This window comes from Lolium rigidum, chromosome 2 (assembly GCF_022539505.1).
Source record: "Lolium rigidum isolate FL_2022 chromosome 2, APGP_CSIRO_Lrig_0.1, whole genome shotgun sequence".
NCBI lineage: Eukaryota > Viridiplantae > Streptophyta > Magnoliopsida > Poales > Poaceae > Lolium > Lolium rigidum.
Genome location: NC_061509.1, coordinates 101,427,569 through 101,443,285, shown reverse-complemented (window position 1 = coordinate 101,443,285; position 15,717 = coordinate 101,427,569). Strand labels below are relative to the sequence as shown.

At 41.9% G+C, this 15,717-nt stretch overlaps 3 protein-coding genes and 1 long non-coding RNA gene across 9 annotated transcripts; 1 reads left to right on the top strand and 3 right to left on the bottom strand.

Moving 5' to 3' along the window:
• The first annotated feature begins 835 nt into the window (after window positions 1–835).
• Window positions 836–5,091, top strand: LOC124692155 (TOM1-like protein 9). Its single transcript, XM_047225464.1, has 9 exons — window positions 836–1,225; window positions 1,804–1,882; window positions 2,055–2,153; window positions 2,235–2,348; window positions 2,582–2,733; window positions 3,271–3,352; window positions 3,455–3,540; window positions 4,005–4,169; window positions 4,370–5,091. The coding sequence occupies exons 1-9, from the start codon at window positions 867–869 to the stop codon at window positions 4,887–4,889; spliced, it is 1,656 nt and encodes a 551-aa protein (XP_047081420.1). The 5' UTR covers window positions 836–866; the 3' UTR covers window positions 4,890–5,091.
• Window positions 5,092–6,403: 1,312 nt separating this feature from the next.
• On the bottom strand, window positions 6,404–6,956 carry LOC124692154. The gene is made up of 2 exons (XR_006999358.1): window positions 6,923–6,956; window positions 6,404–6,716 (listed from the first exon to the last, which is right to left on the bottom strand). It is a non-coding gene; the product is annotated as an uncharacterized LOC124692154 (long non-coding RNA).
• Window positions 6,957–6,963: 7 nt separating this feature from the next.
• On the bottom strand, window positions 6,964–11,569 carry LOC124692152 (proteinaceous RNase P 1, chloroplastic/mitochondrial-like). Of its 6 annotated transcripts, XM_047225459.1 has the most exons (6): window positions 9,946–11,563; window positions 8,999–9,085; window positions 8,741–8,922; window positions 8,238–8,358; window positions 7,695–7,763; window positions 6,964–7,107 (listed from the first exon to the last, which is right to left on the bottom strand). In XM_047225459.1, the coding sequence occupies exons 1-6, from the start codon at window positions 11,515–11,517 to the stop codon at window positions 6,973–6,975; spliced, it is 2,166 nt and encodes a 721-aa protein (XP_047081415.1). In that variant the 5' UTR covers window positions 11,518–11,563; the 3' UTR covers window positions 6,964–6,972. The 6 variants fall into 6 exon arrangements, 4 of the variants coding, with proteins under 4 accessions (XP_047081415.1, XP_047081416.1, XP_047081418.1 ...); XM_047225460.1 differs by lacking the exon at window positions 7,695–7,763 and having other exon boundaries at window positions 9,946–11,567; XR_006999357.1 differs by lacking the exon at window positions 7,695–7,763 and having other exon boundaries at window positions 6,994–7,107; window positions 8,238–8,363; window positions 9,946–11,568.
• A 1,721-nt stretch (window positions 11,570–13,290) lies between these two features.
• Window positions 13,291–14,860, bottom strand: LOC124687012. The gene is made up of 3 exons (XM_047220868.1): window positions 14,745–14,860; window positions 14,554–14,672; window positions 13,291–13,559 (listed from the first exon to the last, which is right to left on the bottom strand). Exons 1-3 carry the CDS (start codon window positions 14,858–14,860, stop codon window positions 13,540–13,542), a joined length of 255 nt encoding a protein of 84 aa, XP_047076824.1. The 3' UTR covers window positions 13,291–13,539.
• Window positions 14,861–15,717: the final 857 nt, after the last annotated feature.

Sequence of the window (15,717 nt, the reverse complement as noted above, 5' to 3'; positions counted from 1 at the left end):
CGCTTGCCTGTCGTCGTCACCCGCCATCCATTGTTGATCCAATCACCCAACTGCTTTGAAAATGCCTGTCGAAATTCGTCATTGACTCTTCGTATTCGTGTTTTTGTTGCTATCTCGTGACCACCTGTAGTTGCCTAGTTGGCGGAATGGGGTTCATTGGCCGGCAAACACATGACAGGTCAACGAGGAGCAGGAGATTCCACGCTGAATGCAGCAAGAGGTGGTGATTTTGATGTATGCTTTTGAGTCTCAAGTGCAATTTCTACCCTAGTATATGAGGAACCTGAGACTCTAACAAGTGACTCAACTCTTTCTAGATATTGATATATCTACACATTAAAACATATCTAGACACAACTATATCTAGACAACTTAATCATCAGTCCGCACCACATCATCTAAGTTTACTTTGATGATCAATAACATCAAAAAGATATATAGCTAAAAACAGGAAAATTGTTTCAGCTCTCCGGCTCATCTTCTCTTGAAATCTCGGCCGACTAGTTTATCTGAAACTTTTGGACTTTTTTGTTCAAACTTTTAGAATTTTTCAAAAAAAACATGCTATGTGTAACTCCAGCTATACTTGTGGCTTCCGTTGAACATAGGAGTGCACATGTTCAGGTAAAAAAAAAAAAGAGTGTACATGTTTGCATGTGAGCGACTGTGTTTTAAAATAAAAGAAACCAAATTCAACACACTTGAATAAGTGAAAACGGACTCCTTACCGAGCACACAAATGCCGCTTCACGGTGCGTAAGGAGTAGTGTAGTACAGTACATGATTTGGTCAAAATATTTTTTGTTGGCAGTTGAAAAAATACAAAAAAGGGAATGGAAAAGAACACCTAGTAGGGGACGAGAAGCATGAAGGACAACCACCCGATCGCAAACGACACAAGGAACCAAACGGAAGAGGACGACGAACAACGTCAGAATTATCGAATCATCGTTGCCCCCGCCCTGGAACGAAGCCATCCCATCCCGGAGCGCGAATCCTCCTTTCCACGATCTTACTTGCCTTCCTCCGCCCGCGGGACAAAAGGGTCTTCCATTTCTTGGCTTTACCTGGTCAGGAGGGAGAGAAGGGAGGAGGAATTATCGTGGCCAACAGAGAAGATGCCGTCGTCGTCGTCGTCGGTGGTCCGCGCGACGAGCGACGTGCTCATCGGCCCCGATTGGGCCATGAACCTGGAGATCTGCGACACGCTCAACCGCGATCCCGGGTGAGGACGCACAACGATTAATTTTCCCTCTCCCTCTCCTATGTATTTTTTCATGGTGCTGATTCTGTTCTTGTATTGGCTAATTCTGTTGAAGAAACTTACATATTTTGCGACTCAATTTTGGCTTCAAGTTTTCTCCTTACGGGAAACCTTAGGATTTCTACTGCACATATTTATAAAATTTTGTTTTGTATAAGTACAGAGAGGAAGAAAGAAACAAAAAAAATTAACAAGTTAACAAAAGGTTGCTGTTCTAATAAATCTGGCCACCCAGGGTTATGTTGAGCACTAACAAAAACTGCCTTTCGTGATTAATTTCCACGGATTCATGCTTGACAGATCGATCTTCTTGACAGGTCTCGTTTTAGATTATGACTCTGTGACTTAAGCTAGCCTTGCTTTTTTTTTTAACTCAATATTTGCACTGGGGGTGTGTCCAACAGTTGATCAATTAAAGGTGTTTTTCTTTGTTAGGCTGCACTGCTATACCTTTAGTCAGCTCAGACAAAGACTACCAAGTAATTTTGATGTGCCGTTATCAGTTTGTTGTAAATGTCTTTATATTGTTATATTCATAGGCAAACAAAAGATGTCCTGAAGTCCCTCAAGAAACGCATTGTGCACAAGAACTCCAAGGTCCAGCTTCTTGCTCTCACGGTAAGTATCTTAAAACCCAATATTTTCGTATATGCATTCTAAACTGCCATTCCAGTAGAAGGGTAAGCGCAGATGTTGCAGACGTCTGCATTTGAGGTGCTTTAATACTGTGGGAATGTTTAAGCAATCCTTTACTCGACTACTGATCAGTGCACTGGTTTGCTTATCTCAGTTGCTGGAGACAATGATTAAAAATTGTGGGGACATTGTCCATATGCAAGTTGCCGAGAGAGACATACTTCATGACATGGTGAAGATATCCAAGAAAAGGGTATGTATGAGCAGTTCCAACTTCAACATGTACTGGCTTTCCGTAATAAGTCTAATTTCTTTATGTGTGTGCTGTTTCTAGCCTGATTATCATGTAAAAGACAAGATTCTTACGCTGATAGACACTTGGCAAGAAGTTTTCGGTGGCGCGCGTGCAAGATATCCACAATACTATGCAGCATACCAGGAGCTCTTGGTAAATTACAAGCATCAAATATCTTGTGATCATTTAATAACGTCAGATTTTTTTTTCAATCTCAATTTCCCCATAAAGGTTGCCATCTTCCAAAACGGCTGTAACAGAAATAAGCTACATTTATCTTTGATTTTAAGCTGACAATTGCTGATTATGCAATAATGTAGTTATGTTGTTTCTAAATTATCAAAATTTGTGAACTAATCCAACGCCAACCTCCATCTATATTCCAGCGTGCTGGAACTGTATTTCCTCTAAGATCAGAGGGTTCTGTGCCAGTACTTACTCCTCCACAGACTCAGCCTCTACAAAACTATCCTCCTGCTTTACGTGATGTTCCTCACGATGCCCCTGAATCGTCAGTGCAGGATTTTCCTGCCATAAGGTATGCCAAATTAAACTTCAATCATACAATTGACATGTATGAAAATGCTATCATACTACTCAACTGAAGAGTAACGAACAAATTTGAAGAACAATGCAAAATATATTCATCAATTTTTGTTGTGCAAACACAGTTTCCTCCTTACATCTGTTGTAATAATGTATTTATTACGGAGTATCTCTGTTATTTTGGTTGTTTCTGTAAGTTGGTGACTGTTCGAGACTATTCTTTGACCATGTATAGTACTTTTCCCATGAATCGTTTCTAACAAACATCCCAACTCGGCAAGAAGATTTTAAGAATTTATGTAACACTTTTGTTTCTGGTGGTTGGGTTTTATTTCCTTCTACTTTCATCGTATAGTCGTATTGCTTCTCAGTTTGCTTTCATATGGTTGTGTACGAGATTGCTTTCTGTTTCGTTACCTGTTTTTGGAAGTACAAAGTTTTGTGAACTTCTTCTTGTTATTCCTTGTTTGCAACTTATTGAAATCTGAACCTCTGCTTCTTTTGGAAACGTCCATTGTCATTTCACTAGCATGACAGAAATTCAGAATGCACGAGGTATCATGGACGTTCTTTCAGAGATGCTGAATGCTTTAGATCCAAGTAAAAAAGAGGTACATTCCCGATGCACCTGAATTTACCAGTCATACATCAACAAAAGAATAACTGTAATCAATCTAGCAGAGCAGGTAAAAAAAGTTACACTGAATATGCAGGAACTTCGGCAGGAGGTCATCATTGACCTTGTGGATCAGTGTCGTTCTTACAAGCAGAGGGCGGTGCAGCTTGTCAACAGCTCCTCGTATGTTTATTGATCGTCTCTTGCCAGTTCGCAGGCGTTTTAAGTGTTCATTTATCATAAATATTGCTGATAATTCATCTAGTGATGCACCCAATATGGTGCCAATAGGGGATTTATTTATTTCTGGTATGAATGAACCACATGTTATTAGTGTGAGATGCAACTGAAAGGGAAAAAAATACATTTGTGATGTATATATTCTATGTTTTATGAAATGTCTGCAGTGACCTCTGAGCGTCTATTTACGTCTTGACGACAATTCCAGCTGCCTATAATAGTAAACTAGTATGTAGTAGAGCCTGTACGTTACTGGGCTGTGTGTTTTATGCAGTGCTAAAAAAAATCTAAACAGCGAGTCTTGAAAAGTGATTCCTTTCTGCAGCTGATTTTATCGCTGGCATTTTGTAATCTGTTAATTTTGTGCCAGTAAAAAGCTTCTTATTTCAGATACTGAATTGATACAGGGATGAGGAGTTGCTCAGCCAGGGTCTTTCTCTGAATGATGATTTGCAGCGTGTTCTAGGAAAACACGATGCTATCGCTGCAGGCATAGCAGTTCGGGTAGAGAAGCCGAGGCCGCTCCAGTCCCAGAATGGCCATTCTCAGACTACTAAAGAACCAGTTCAAAGGTTGGCAAATTATGTCAAGCATTTTGTTCAACAAATTATACTAGAAATATACACCAGTAAGAAAATTCTCAAGAACAGCTGCAAGTTGGAATTGAGTGTGAAATTATTTTGGCACTCAAGTTTTTTCGTAATCATCTGGGTTCTCCCCTGACAAAGCTGCTGTTGCTTCATAAAACATTAACTTATCTTTCGTTTTTCAGGTCCTCGGCAACTACAAGTGCAAGCAAGCAAGCACCCTTTGAGCAACTAGCACTTCCTGCGCCTCCATCATCCAGCACTTCAAAAGCTGTCGCAACACGAGCTCCCAATATCGACCTCCTTAGCGGAGACGAGTACATCAAACCTGAACCTGCAAATTCACTGGCGCTCGTTCCAGTCAGTGAATATTCAGCTTCAGACCAGAATGTATTAGCCCTTGCAGACATGTTCCAACAAAACACCGCTTCCAACAACAACAAGCATAACCTTACAAACTCTTCGACTCCAAATTCTACTTTCCCTTCATCTCAAGCATATCATGCTGCAGTGCAACCTATGCTGCCTCAGCAGCCCACTGCTTACTCAAATGGGGATATGACCAATGCCATCGTGCCATACGGTCAGCACTCTCAACCGAAATCCACAAGTTCATGGGATGGCCAGCCTGCTTATGGAATGAATTCCCAACAGCAGGCACTAAGTTATGGTACACTGCTTTCCTTATCCCAAGTGCTTTGCTAGGCCTACAATAGTATTATTATGTGTCTGTTAATCTGAAACTGTAGGCAAAACACTCGCCGCGTCCTTAATCGATGGATTATATAGTTTAAAATAGTGCCTACAAATATAGCACAGGGTCGGTGTAAAATATCTCACGCTGAACAAAACATGTAGTCCTGTATTCGTGTACATGTAATTCAGTATGTGCCTAGACACCACACTGTTAGGGCTAATACATTGTCAACTTTTTTTAGCCCTTCAGCTTGGTCCAGAAAGTATGTGCACCTTCTTTCCATTTCAAATAGCTCCATGAGCATCTGACAATCTCCTATTAACAGGTGTAGAGAATCAAAATGGAGACCTTCCACCACCACCCTGGGAAATTCAACAGTCCATGGGTAACCAGCCCCAGTACAGCCAAGTGGGTGCGATGTCATTGCAGCCTGTCAGCATGCCACCCCAATCAACACAAATAGGCCAAGGATTCATTTCAACGCAACAAATCGCGAGGGCACAACCAGGAGAAATGCATCCGCAACCAGTGCCAGGCATGCCACATGGGGCTCTACAATCACCACAGTATGTGCCAAACATGCAACATGGGGGCATGTATCATTCAATGCAAATTAACCAAGGAATGGGCATGTATTCTCAACCGATGGCTGGTGGACAGTTTTATGGGATGAACCATCAACAGTTATATGCTGTTCAAATGGCCGGTTATGGGTATGGGCAGCAATCTGGAGGCTACTATATCCCGAATGCCGCATACGCGTATACCAGTGCGAATGAACTTTCCCAGAGAATGAATGGGCTTTCTGTTCAAGATGGTACTTCGAATGGAGCAGCGACGCCCTTTTCTCTGAAGCAGCAGAATAAATCAAGCAGACCCGAAGACTCGCTATTTGGTGATCTTCTTAGTATCGCCAAACTGAAGCAGACCAAACCTGCAGCTGGGAAAGTTGGTGGCTTGTAAGAAGAATGGTTGAGGAGATGATTGATTGTGCTTCATTTGCTACCAGCAGAAGCTCCACCTCACAGTTAATAATTCCTTTTGCCACTTTTTGTACAATGGCAGATGGATTATTGATATAATTTCCCTTTTTAGAAAGTAGTGCAGCTATCAGTTTTAGTGTCATCGACATCTATCTGTACAAAAATCAGGCAGTGACCAAGAGTTTCCAGTATATCCCGTTCCATTTTACTATAGCTTTCTAGCAAGAGGGATATTAGCAGTTCATATTTCATCTTGATATTCTCTGCACCCTCTTGCCAATCTGATAGGACGAGGGTGACTTTGCCTGTTTCTATCTCGTCGAGTTGCATCTTTTAAGCTACATGGGGTGTTTTTCTCTTAGTATTATGCGACGCAATTTAATACTTACTATAAATGCTTAGCTTTGTAGGCTAGCTTAGTTTGCTATAATGGAAATGTACTTCCTCCGTCCCACGAAACATCTAAATTTAGACAAATCAAAGACATGTTTCATGGTACGGAGGGAGTATAACATGTTTGAACAGAAAACACAATACTATTATGCTGATGTCAATAAGAGAGATTCCCCAAAAGAGTTGATAAAAGAGAAGGAATTGATAGTTGCAGTAGCTAAAATCTTAAGGAACAAATGTAGCGAAATGACAGTTCCCAAGAAAACGGACAAACATGGTGAGACAAACCAAGCCATATATATACCTACAGATGGAATTAAAACTAACCCTATTAATCTTACAACTTTAAACTACATTATAACAACAAATTTTAGTCCTTTTCCTATCATGTGGGAGAGTCACTTGTTTAGCGGTGCCAAATGAAAAGAGTAGAAGAAATGCTGCCTTTGAGAAGAGATCCTGTTTCAAGCAGAAGGCAATCATCAACAACATTGCTTATATAGGGAAAAATAACTAACTTAGCCAGATAACATGGTTCATCTGTTATCCTGAAAATATATTATGGTTGGTCCCATATCTAGTTACCCTCAAGCTTAGGATCCAAAAACTGCCGTACAATTCTATGCACAGATAGTAGATAAATAGAGACCAAATGAGATACTAACCTCATACTTCAGAAAAGAATGGTCAACATTTAGCTGACATCATGCTTCATTCAGAAGTTTTGAATCAACTCCTGATTCATTATATTATGCATGTGATTACGGCGTGTCATGCATAACCAGGTCTGTTCTCCATCTGGCGAACCTTCCTTGGTGACAGGGATATGCCAATGGCCTTTCTCCGATTCCTGGGATTTAGGGGTAATGGCAGAACAATTACAAAGTCTGACCAGATAGAGAACAATGAGCTACATGAATCTGATTGAAGCATTGAAAACAAAAGAAAATCCTGTCTGTGCATAAAATTGTTCAAGAATTCGGTCAAATCACCGATTAAATGGCCAGTTAATCGCTACTCAGTGGCTCACTGAGTAGCCGATAAATGCTGATTACCCGATTAATCGGCCGATTAACTGGCGAATTGGCCGACTAATCGCTATTCAGTGGCCGAGCGAGCCATTACCAGTTAACGAATTCCTGAACAATATATGCCTGATTAATTATTGCAAGCTAAAGGTTGAAGCTAGAACTACAGATGTTACAGATGTACTACCTAAAAGACCCATTCAATACGAGCCTTTTATCAATGCTAAACGATGGTATCTCGGTATCTGAGATCATACAGCAATGATGATCTTCCTAGATTCTCCTTAACCATCTTGAGAAATTATGATATAAATCAATCAACGAATCAAATAACTACAGTATGGTGCTTCAAGTAGAGGAATTGGTTCACTTAATTCTTCAGTCGATGGCTAAATAGCTAAATTCAAACCTGAATCACAACCGAGCAAGGAGGTGGCATTTGAAATGTAACACAGTTGTCCCCAAAAGTGAAGTGTACCTGTTAGTAAAGATGACACTGTGAATGAGCAAGCACTTTATTTTGTCATATCTGTTAATGTTCTTTAATAAGTAATGATTACGGAAAAAGATAGTGTGTGTTAATGAAAATATCAAGTGCTAATGTGCTACAGAGTTTGGCTCTGAAACCTCGTGCGGAACATATTTCTTTGTATATGTATTTTTTTAACATATAGCATGTACATGCAAATACATGTTATACCAATTCCATGGCCATCTAGTTTCTTTAGATGTTTGAGTACATGTCACCTCAAGTTGTTACAGTCGCATTCGTCTTTATCTTCAACATGTTCAAACATTCAGATGGAAGTGTTTTATTTTCCCATAACGTAGCTTGTTAGTTTTGCTAGATCCATGCTAAAAAGTATCAACATCATAATTGACAGAGGAAAAGTAGAATTAGCCTAGACTATTCATAAATAAAACACTTTTCTATTAAATACATGGTCCAAACCTGATGCCTTTCCTTCCATTTGGGGAAAAAGTCTTTCTCCAGGAGCTGAAATGTGTGGTCTCTCATTTCATCATTTGTAATCATCAAGCATTTCCATCTGATAGCAGCAAACAACCAGTACCTGAACTACATTCCCACAATATTACTTACACATATTCGCAAAAAACTAATTTACTTACTTCACAAGAGCAGGATATACCATAACAAATATTTTATGGATAGCACCAAGGTAACCGGCAAAAGCGAGAATTTTGAATACTTTGGCCATGTAGAACCAAGACGACAACCACTCGGTAAGGAACAAAGAGCACTACATTACACGGTTAATGGTTTATCACAAACAAGTTCTTTTCGTTTAGATTAATGTTCAAAACATTGATAACTCAAAACAGATAATAAAACTAGACATCAATAAAGCAAACTGAGCTTCTTGAAGGAGCTAATTTCTACCTTCAGAGGAAAGTTATTGTAGACGTTCCTAGAGGCATCTCAAAAGCGCTTACCAATCATCGTTTGAGCCAGTGGGGGTTTCATATACAGCATTTGCTTGCTTCCACTTTTGAACCAACTTCTGATTAGCAGGGTTTTTCATGTGCTTTCCAGCGAGATGTCTGTTATGCACAACTATCAAAGGCCACTTTCTTGATGGAAACCTTTTCTGTGTGGCATCAGCAATAGCACTGACCTGCTAGTGAACTGATGAGTGAGTTACTTTTCTTAAACTAGCCCAAATAGAAGAAGATGTGTTGCAACATACTCGCCTTACTCAAGGAAAGATGACTCTGGCTAAGACCAACATTGGCAGCATCCATAACTGCATCAAAAGGGCCATGCTTTTCCAGCCATTTCTGAATAAGAAAAATAAGGTGCAAACGGTAAGATATATACTTAATGAGAAGCAGCACCATATATGCTGGGCTCCATTATAGCGCAGCTATTATATGGAAGCTTGGGTGGATAAGCAAGAAGCATGCTTACTTCCAATGTATCAGGTACAAACAGTGCTAACACTAGTTTTAAAAGTGTCAAACTAGTTTCGATTTTAAGATTTTTTATTTAAATGTAGCATTTGGCAGGTCTACAGAAAAAAATCATTCGGTGCAGAATTAAGATATTACAGAATATTTGCAAATCTTTTTTTTTTTGCGAATGAGAATATTTGCAAATCTATTTCCACATTTCGTTGTAAAAAGCAAAACAAGATGGAGAACTACAAGATAGAAGTTACAATAAGGTTGCGCATGCTGGAATTTTGTTATTGTTGGATATTTACTTCACACGCAATGCGGATTTATCTTTGAATTGAAAACTATTTCGCTGTACCCCTAGAAGGATGTCAATCGGTCATGAACTTATGGCATTCCATTCACCTACTCTACTTCTCCCCTCTTGATGTGATCAGTTGGATCTGCTGCAAGCGTTTGAGATTGTTGTTATGTTTGCCACCAAAGTAGGAATCAAATTACTTGAAAAAACCAATAATATGTAAGATGCAACAATGAGGCTGTTGCAGGATCAGATTGGCGTCACCGGTGGTCCGACCTATTGCTTAGTCTAGTTTGTTTTATCCATCGTAAGTTCGCAACACATGATTATTTAGCATGCATGTATGTGGTGTTATCAATTCTGTATCATATTGGTGGTAAGTGGTAACACATATGTATCTACATAGTTAAAAAGCGAACGAAATGGCAATCAAAGGTATTACCTGAAATTTCTCAAAGTTTGAGTTCTTCACTCTCTTGAGAGCTAGTTTTGCCACCATTGTGGCAAAATCCTCTGTCTCTTTTGGATCAAGGTCTATAATAGCCAACTTTTCTCCACAAGCAAGGCAGACACCATTCTTGTCAATGTGGGAGCGTGTTATGATCCATTTTCCCCTCCCTAACCAACCCAAACCATGCCAACCCCCTCCATTATTTTCAATTGCTTCTGCTAAAACAGAGCTATCCCACTTTCTCTTCCCCACTTTGGATGCTGTTGAGCTACTAAACCAAGCCTCTAACAATTTGGCTGTAGATTGAGATACCTGTCTTACAGTAGTCCTGAACTTATGCAGCAAATAATAGACCCTATCACCTTGCCTGGCGACCACAGAAGCACTAAGAAGCATCCCCAATTCAGGCTCTTCAGGTATGACCCCAGACTCCAACATATGGGCCTCTACTTCAAATGCCTTATCAACATCGCCGCTGCTGCAAAATGCTGTTAATGCAGGGCCATATGAGCGCAACTTTGGTGCTATACCCAGCTCTTTCATTTGTTTGACAGTTTCAAAGGCCATGTCACCGTTCCCCATGGACATCGCCATACGGGCAACTGCAGTCAACGCAGCCTCACTCATCAGAACCCTCTGTTTCTCCGAGCGCATTTTGTCAAATATCTCAAACCCTCGAGTCCGTGCATACTCTTTGATCTCATCACTTATTGGTATGCCGCTAGTTGTTTCCTCCAAACGGAACAAATTGAACTTATTTCTCTCCTGATCATGAACATGGTCTTCATGCATATTGTTGTCCTCTGAATAACCCGAGCTTTCAGCCGATGCAGAATCTAACTTGGTGCCACTTTTTGCCGGTTGCACAGTTCCAAGGGCGGCAGAAGAGCACAGGTAAAGCAGCACATTGTAATGGTGCTGCCCCATCCTGACCCCCTCCTTCACCGCAGAATCATACAGGTCGATCGCTCCCATAACATCTCCTCTCTTTGAGCACATGTCCAGCTCAACTCTCAGCTTGACTCCGCGCTCACCGCCCTTCGACCGCTTCCCCCTCTTACTCACATTTCCTACTCCTCTATCTTCACCACTTGTTGCCAAATTTACAGCCTTCACGGGTTCCTGCACCCGCATTCCCCCTCTCATCCAGCGTCTGCCCCGCCCGCGCCCTTCAGATCCACCGGTACTTCCATGTCCTCCCGTCCAACCCTTCTGTACAACTCCTCCCTCCGGGCTTTCTCCGAGCACAAGCCTGTCACTCCTTCTTATCCAGCGCCTTGCCGCACAGTTCCTTCCCTGACTCGCAGACAGGCTTGCCTCCCGTGTCACTCCACCCTGAGCCATTGTACGTGGGACGCTGACCGAGCCTGCTCCACCTTTCTCGGTTCTTGGGGGGTTGCCGTTTGCAACGACGTCCGAGTTACCGTCGCTTTGGGGTAATACGTCGAACAGGTTGCGGGCATGGCATGCAAGTGGAGGAAGGACTCGCTTGAGGGAGACAGAGGACGAGGAGGCTGCGGCGAGGCGGGTGGGGAGAGGGTGAGGTGTGAGGAGATACGCCATGGCTCGCTGCCATGAGAGCGGGAGGGAGGGGAAGCGTGTGGACACGGGGGCTTTTTGAAAGGAGGCTAGGGCGGAGCAGCGATAAGGTGACAGTATTGTGCACGCATTTGAAATGTGCCCTTCTTTTGAAAAAAATGAAATTTGTATTTTGAAATTTAAAAAAAATACCAAAATAAATGCAGGAATACATATACATGGTTCATTTATCCGTGGGAAGTTTTGGTAGAAAACTGGTTTTGTTTATGGAAAGAAAAAAAAATTCTCAGAGAGTGTAGGATTTATCAGAAATTTGTCATTTTTAGTTTCCAAAATACAACATATTTTTAAAATAAATTTATATCGTATAATCTGTATGTACATATCTAGCTATATATACTTTTTACAGATTATTTGGAGACTTAAAAATGCATGTTATAATTTTTTCAAAAAGAAGGGCTCACTGGTGCTAAGACCACCGATGAGTTTTCAAATAGTATCTGGTATTCTCTCCCTCCAGAATCCAGATTGGTAAATCTCCTATCCGAATTTAACTTTGACCATAAATTTTGAATAGTTAAGTATGAGTAATTTGACCTTATTTTAGATAGTGTATATGTGTTAAAAAAGTAGTGTATATTACTAAATGTGGCGTACAACTTATATTTTACTCCCTCCATATTTGAACTTATTGTTGTCGTTGATTTGAATGTATCCAGACACATTTTATTTTGTGTATAGATGCATTCAGATCTGCGCCAACTGACATGGAACAGAGGGAGTATTTGTCAAAATCCATATAGTTAAAATGGAGTTAGTAATGGTAGTTCATCCCATCTTCTCAACAGCAAATAAAAATTTATTTTAGACTGTAAGAAATGAGAATGCCACAGTAAATAAAATTGTTTTAGATTAAATAAAAGGGAGTCATTAGTGGTTGTTCATCTGCCCTCCTCTCCCTCTTGGAATCTCACACCCATTAATGGCCACCTCGAAATCAAGGTCGACTTCAGCTCAGGAACATGAGGGACTAGCGGGAATGGGTTCGGGTCACCTTCTCTACCACCTCTAGGGCTTGAACGAGTCGGATTCGCAACCGGCAATGCTGAATTGATGAGATCTGGTCACCATGGATTAAAGTACATTTAAGCTTTTCGCATAGTATTTTAATGTTGTGCATACATGCATTAAAAAGTTATAAAAAACTCGTATGCATTTTGTCCATATTACTAATTTACACAGCAAGCGCGGAGGCACAAAGAATTTACAAAAGCAGACCCGTAAAGAGAAGGCGACTGCTTGTCCAATGCAGCATGAAACTTCTGAGCATAGACAATGAGGCTGCTCAATTTAGACCCAGTATCTAACCATATCATACAACATGCGTATAACAAGACACGCCTGACGTCTCCAAAGTCAGATTGAGCACAATGAATACTGAGCAAAGGCACACAGAAGGATTGAGCAAGAATCCTTGAACAAAATAAAAGACAGTTTCTGCACAACCCGACTTACACTAAACAAAATGGATGTTTCAATGGGCAACTATTTTCTACCATTTTGGTACTCTTATGGCCAGAAGCCTATAGTCAACCAAATGGTAAAGAGAAGAAAAGACAAGTGTGGGGCGTTCCACTTACCGCTTTGGAAACATCTATTGCTTACATGAAATAACTTGCTGAACTAGTTTTTTTTTTGAAACACTTGCTGAACTAGTTGAGCACAAGAAGATGCTTTCAATTTAAAAATAACCAAAGAGACACTTCAAGGAAGATGACATAATTCAATGTTACTCTGGATAGCATTGACCGCAATACGCGATCACGTGAGCATGACATTAAACAGTGCGATATAGCACAGAAAATAATCCACAGATTTATCCATTTATCTGTTAACATCACTGCAAGATAGCTTGATGCACCCTCATTCCTAGATTCATAGGAAGACAGCTTCTCGTAAGCTCAACCACGGTCTAACATTACGATAATTCAAAAGGTTGCCAAATGTTTGGATGGTTACAACATCAAGTGGGGAAATGGTGTGCTTTCATAAAGGCATGCAGTTTCCTGCACAACACAAGACAAAAATATTCTTCAGGTACAATGTAGTGGTGCAGTTTATTTGTTGTGGAAAGCAAGGTTGAAGGTGCCAAACAACATACACGTATTTTGTTAATCCAACCAGTAAAGCACAAAAGAAAACATATATATAATATAATTTTACTGAGAAATTAGCTAATGTCTCAAGCAAGATTAGGACAAAGGATTGGCGTTAAGGTTAATACTATTAACAGAAGTGCTAATGTCTCAGAAATCAGCTAACTTCATTGGTAAGTCATATCTACAAGCATCATTGCTCCATTCCTGTACGTTTTCTTTTGGATGGATAATTACATATTATAATCTCATGTCGACCCAAATTTAACCAACCGTGAAACTAAGTGCACACTGCAGTCATTTTCTTCATTCACTCTATCTACTTGCACAACACCAAAAAAACCTAACAAGCCAATAACCATCTCCCATGAAGGGTATCAAAAGAGACCGACACTTCCAACAAATCGGAAAAGGTTCCAAGCTTTGCTAAGGGGAGTTTCTAAGAGACTGGGAATCCCAATCATTTAACTGCGATGATTGTAACCGCTTCACCATTATCTTAAAACTAAAGAGCTTCGTGTAAAGAACATAGCATTTCTTTTCGAGGAATGAGAACATAACAATTGCCTACAGAGCTAGGATACAGATCATATAATCTAATTTCGACATGTAGCAGTTTTAACCCTAGTAGCAATCTTGAAGAACAAGAGAACGTGGTGAACAATAACTAATTTCTCCTTTTCCAGGTACACCATAACCATATGAACAACGGGAGCAGCGAGTAGTAGTACACATGCAGATGCAGTTCATCACTGCTCCTTGGAAATTCAACCCCTCCACAGCTACGGTGCCTTACAGTGTCTACCCACAATCTAGATAGGAGCACTGTACTAAAACCCACCAACGCAATCCATTCCAATCCAAACAGGCGCAAAGCAGAGCAGAGCAGAGCAGAGAGGCGCACCTTGGGGGACCAACCCCCAGCTCTGGGACTCGGGGGCGATCGCGGAGCGTAACCGCGCGGACGCGATGGCGCTGTGAAGAGGGAGCGCGGAGAGCAACGTCCCGGACACCAGGGGCAACCTGCCACGAGAGCACGGGGTCAGAAGGGGGCTCGCATGGTGGACGGAAGCGGACGCGTTGCGGGACCTTTACCTGTTGATGCAGGAGGCGCGGCGGGCGGTGGGGAGGACGCCGGCGCGGCCAAGGAGGGAGGAGGAGAGGACACGCGCTACGGCCCTAGATCGGGCGCCGACGGCCGAGATCGCCATTTTTTGCAGGCGAAGGTGCGCAGCCAGGGAGGAGAGGATTACGGAGAGGTCTGGGGTTTAGCCGCAGATGATGACCTACTGGGCTGCCGGCCACGCGTAGTGGGCCTCAAATTGTGGCCCAGAAGGCCCAGAAAATCCAGTAAACCGTGGCCCGGCCCAGACGCTTGCTCACGCGCGCCGCCACCTGCGACGGCCGGTCGTCCAGGCGATGCCCCGTCTGCCGATCCGTCGATTGTCCGCACGCGAAGCCCTCCTCCTCCTCTCCGCCGGCGCTCCCGATTCCAGCGCCGAGATCAATTCATCACCGCTTCCCTCCCGCGGCGGCCGTCGTTCGTTCGTGCGTGCGTACCACTGCCCCCCCTCTCTCGTGTTTCAATTTTTTTCTGGTTTGATTCGGCAAGCCGTGGCCTCGCCTCTCGCCTCTCGCCTCAGCTAGTTCGTGATCTGCGGTCGAGAAATCACGCGGCTTCCTGCTGGTATTACGCGTAGGTTTTGTGCTGAATTCGTACCGAATCGACCCGCCCCCAAATATCGAAAACAGTTTTGCTCAATACTTTTTTTTGGTAGCGGGGAAGTTTTGTTCAATCTGTTGGCCCGCCGTGATGCTTCCTAGTAGCATAATAAGCGAGTTAAGTGCCAAAGTGAGTAAGCCTGTAGGATGGGAAACTTTAGACTGTTTACACCTTGGGCAGTCACATTTTGTGAACATCATCAATTATTTTGGAACTTGGAGTGAAAGTAATTCTTTTTTTTCCAAACAAATTTGATAACCACCACACCACCAGATCCTCTGATACGTGTTCTCCGCCATGTTTAGCTGCAGTTCTGGTGAGCCCCAACACCACCTTGTTTCATTT

What these genes read in the sequence shown, in the direction of transcription:
- LOC124692155 (XM_047225464.1), top strand. Translation starts at nt 867, where the DNA reads ATGAAGGACAACCACCCGATCGCAAACGACACAAGGAACCAAACGGAA. An exon ending in TCCAGCTTCTTGCTCTCACG is followed by an intron (nt 1,883 to 2,054) that starts GTAAGTATCTTA and finishes TGCTTATCTCAG; the next exon opens with TTGCTGGAGACAATGATTAA. An exon ending in TAGATCCAAGTAAAAAAGAG is followed by an intron (nt 3,353 to 3,454) that starts GTACATTCCCGA and finishes CTGAATATGCAG; the next exon opens with GAACTTCGGCAGGAGGTCAT.
- LOC124692152 (XM_047225459.1), bottom strand. Translation starts at nt 11,517, where the DNA reads ATGGCGTATCTCCTCACACCTCACCCTCTCCCCACCCGCCTCGCCGCA. An exon ending in CAAACTTTGAGAAATTTCAG is followed by an intron (nt 9,086 to 9,945) that starts GTAATACCTTTG and finishes TTTCTTATTCAG; the next exon opens with AAATGGCTGGAAAAGCATGG. An exon ending in AATGGAAGGAAAGGCATCAG is followed by an intron (nt 7,764 to 8,237) that starts GTTTGGACCATG and finishes CTTTACTAACAG; the next exon opens with GTACACTTCACTTTTGGGGA.
- LOC124687012 (XM_047220868.1), bottom strand. Translation starts at nt 14,860, where the DNA reads ATGGCGATCTCGGCCGTCGGCGCCCGATCTAGGGCCGTAGCGCGTGTC. An exon ending in CGCGCCTCCTGCATCAACAG is followed by an intron (nt 14,673 to 14,744) that starts GTAAAGGTCCCG and finishes CTCTCGTGGCAG; the next exon opens with GTTGCCCCTGGTGTCCGGGA. An exon ending in CTGGGGGTTGGTCCCCCAAG is followed by an intron (nt 13,560 to 14,553) that starts GTGCGCCTCTCT and finishes TGTGTTGTGCAG; the next exon opens with GAAACTGCATGCCTTTATGA.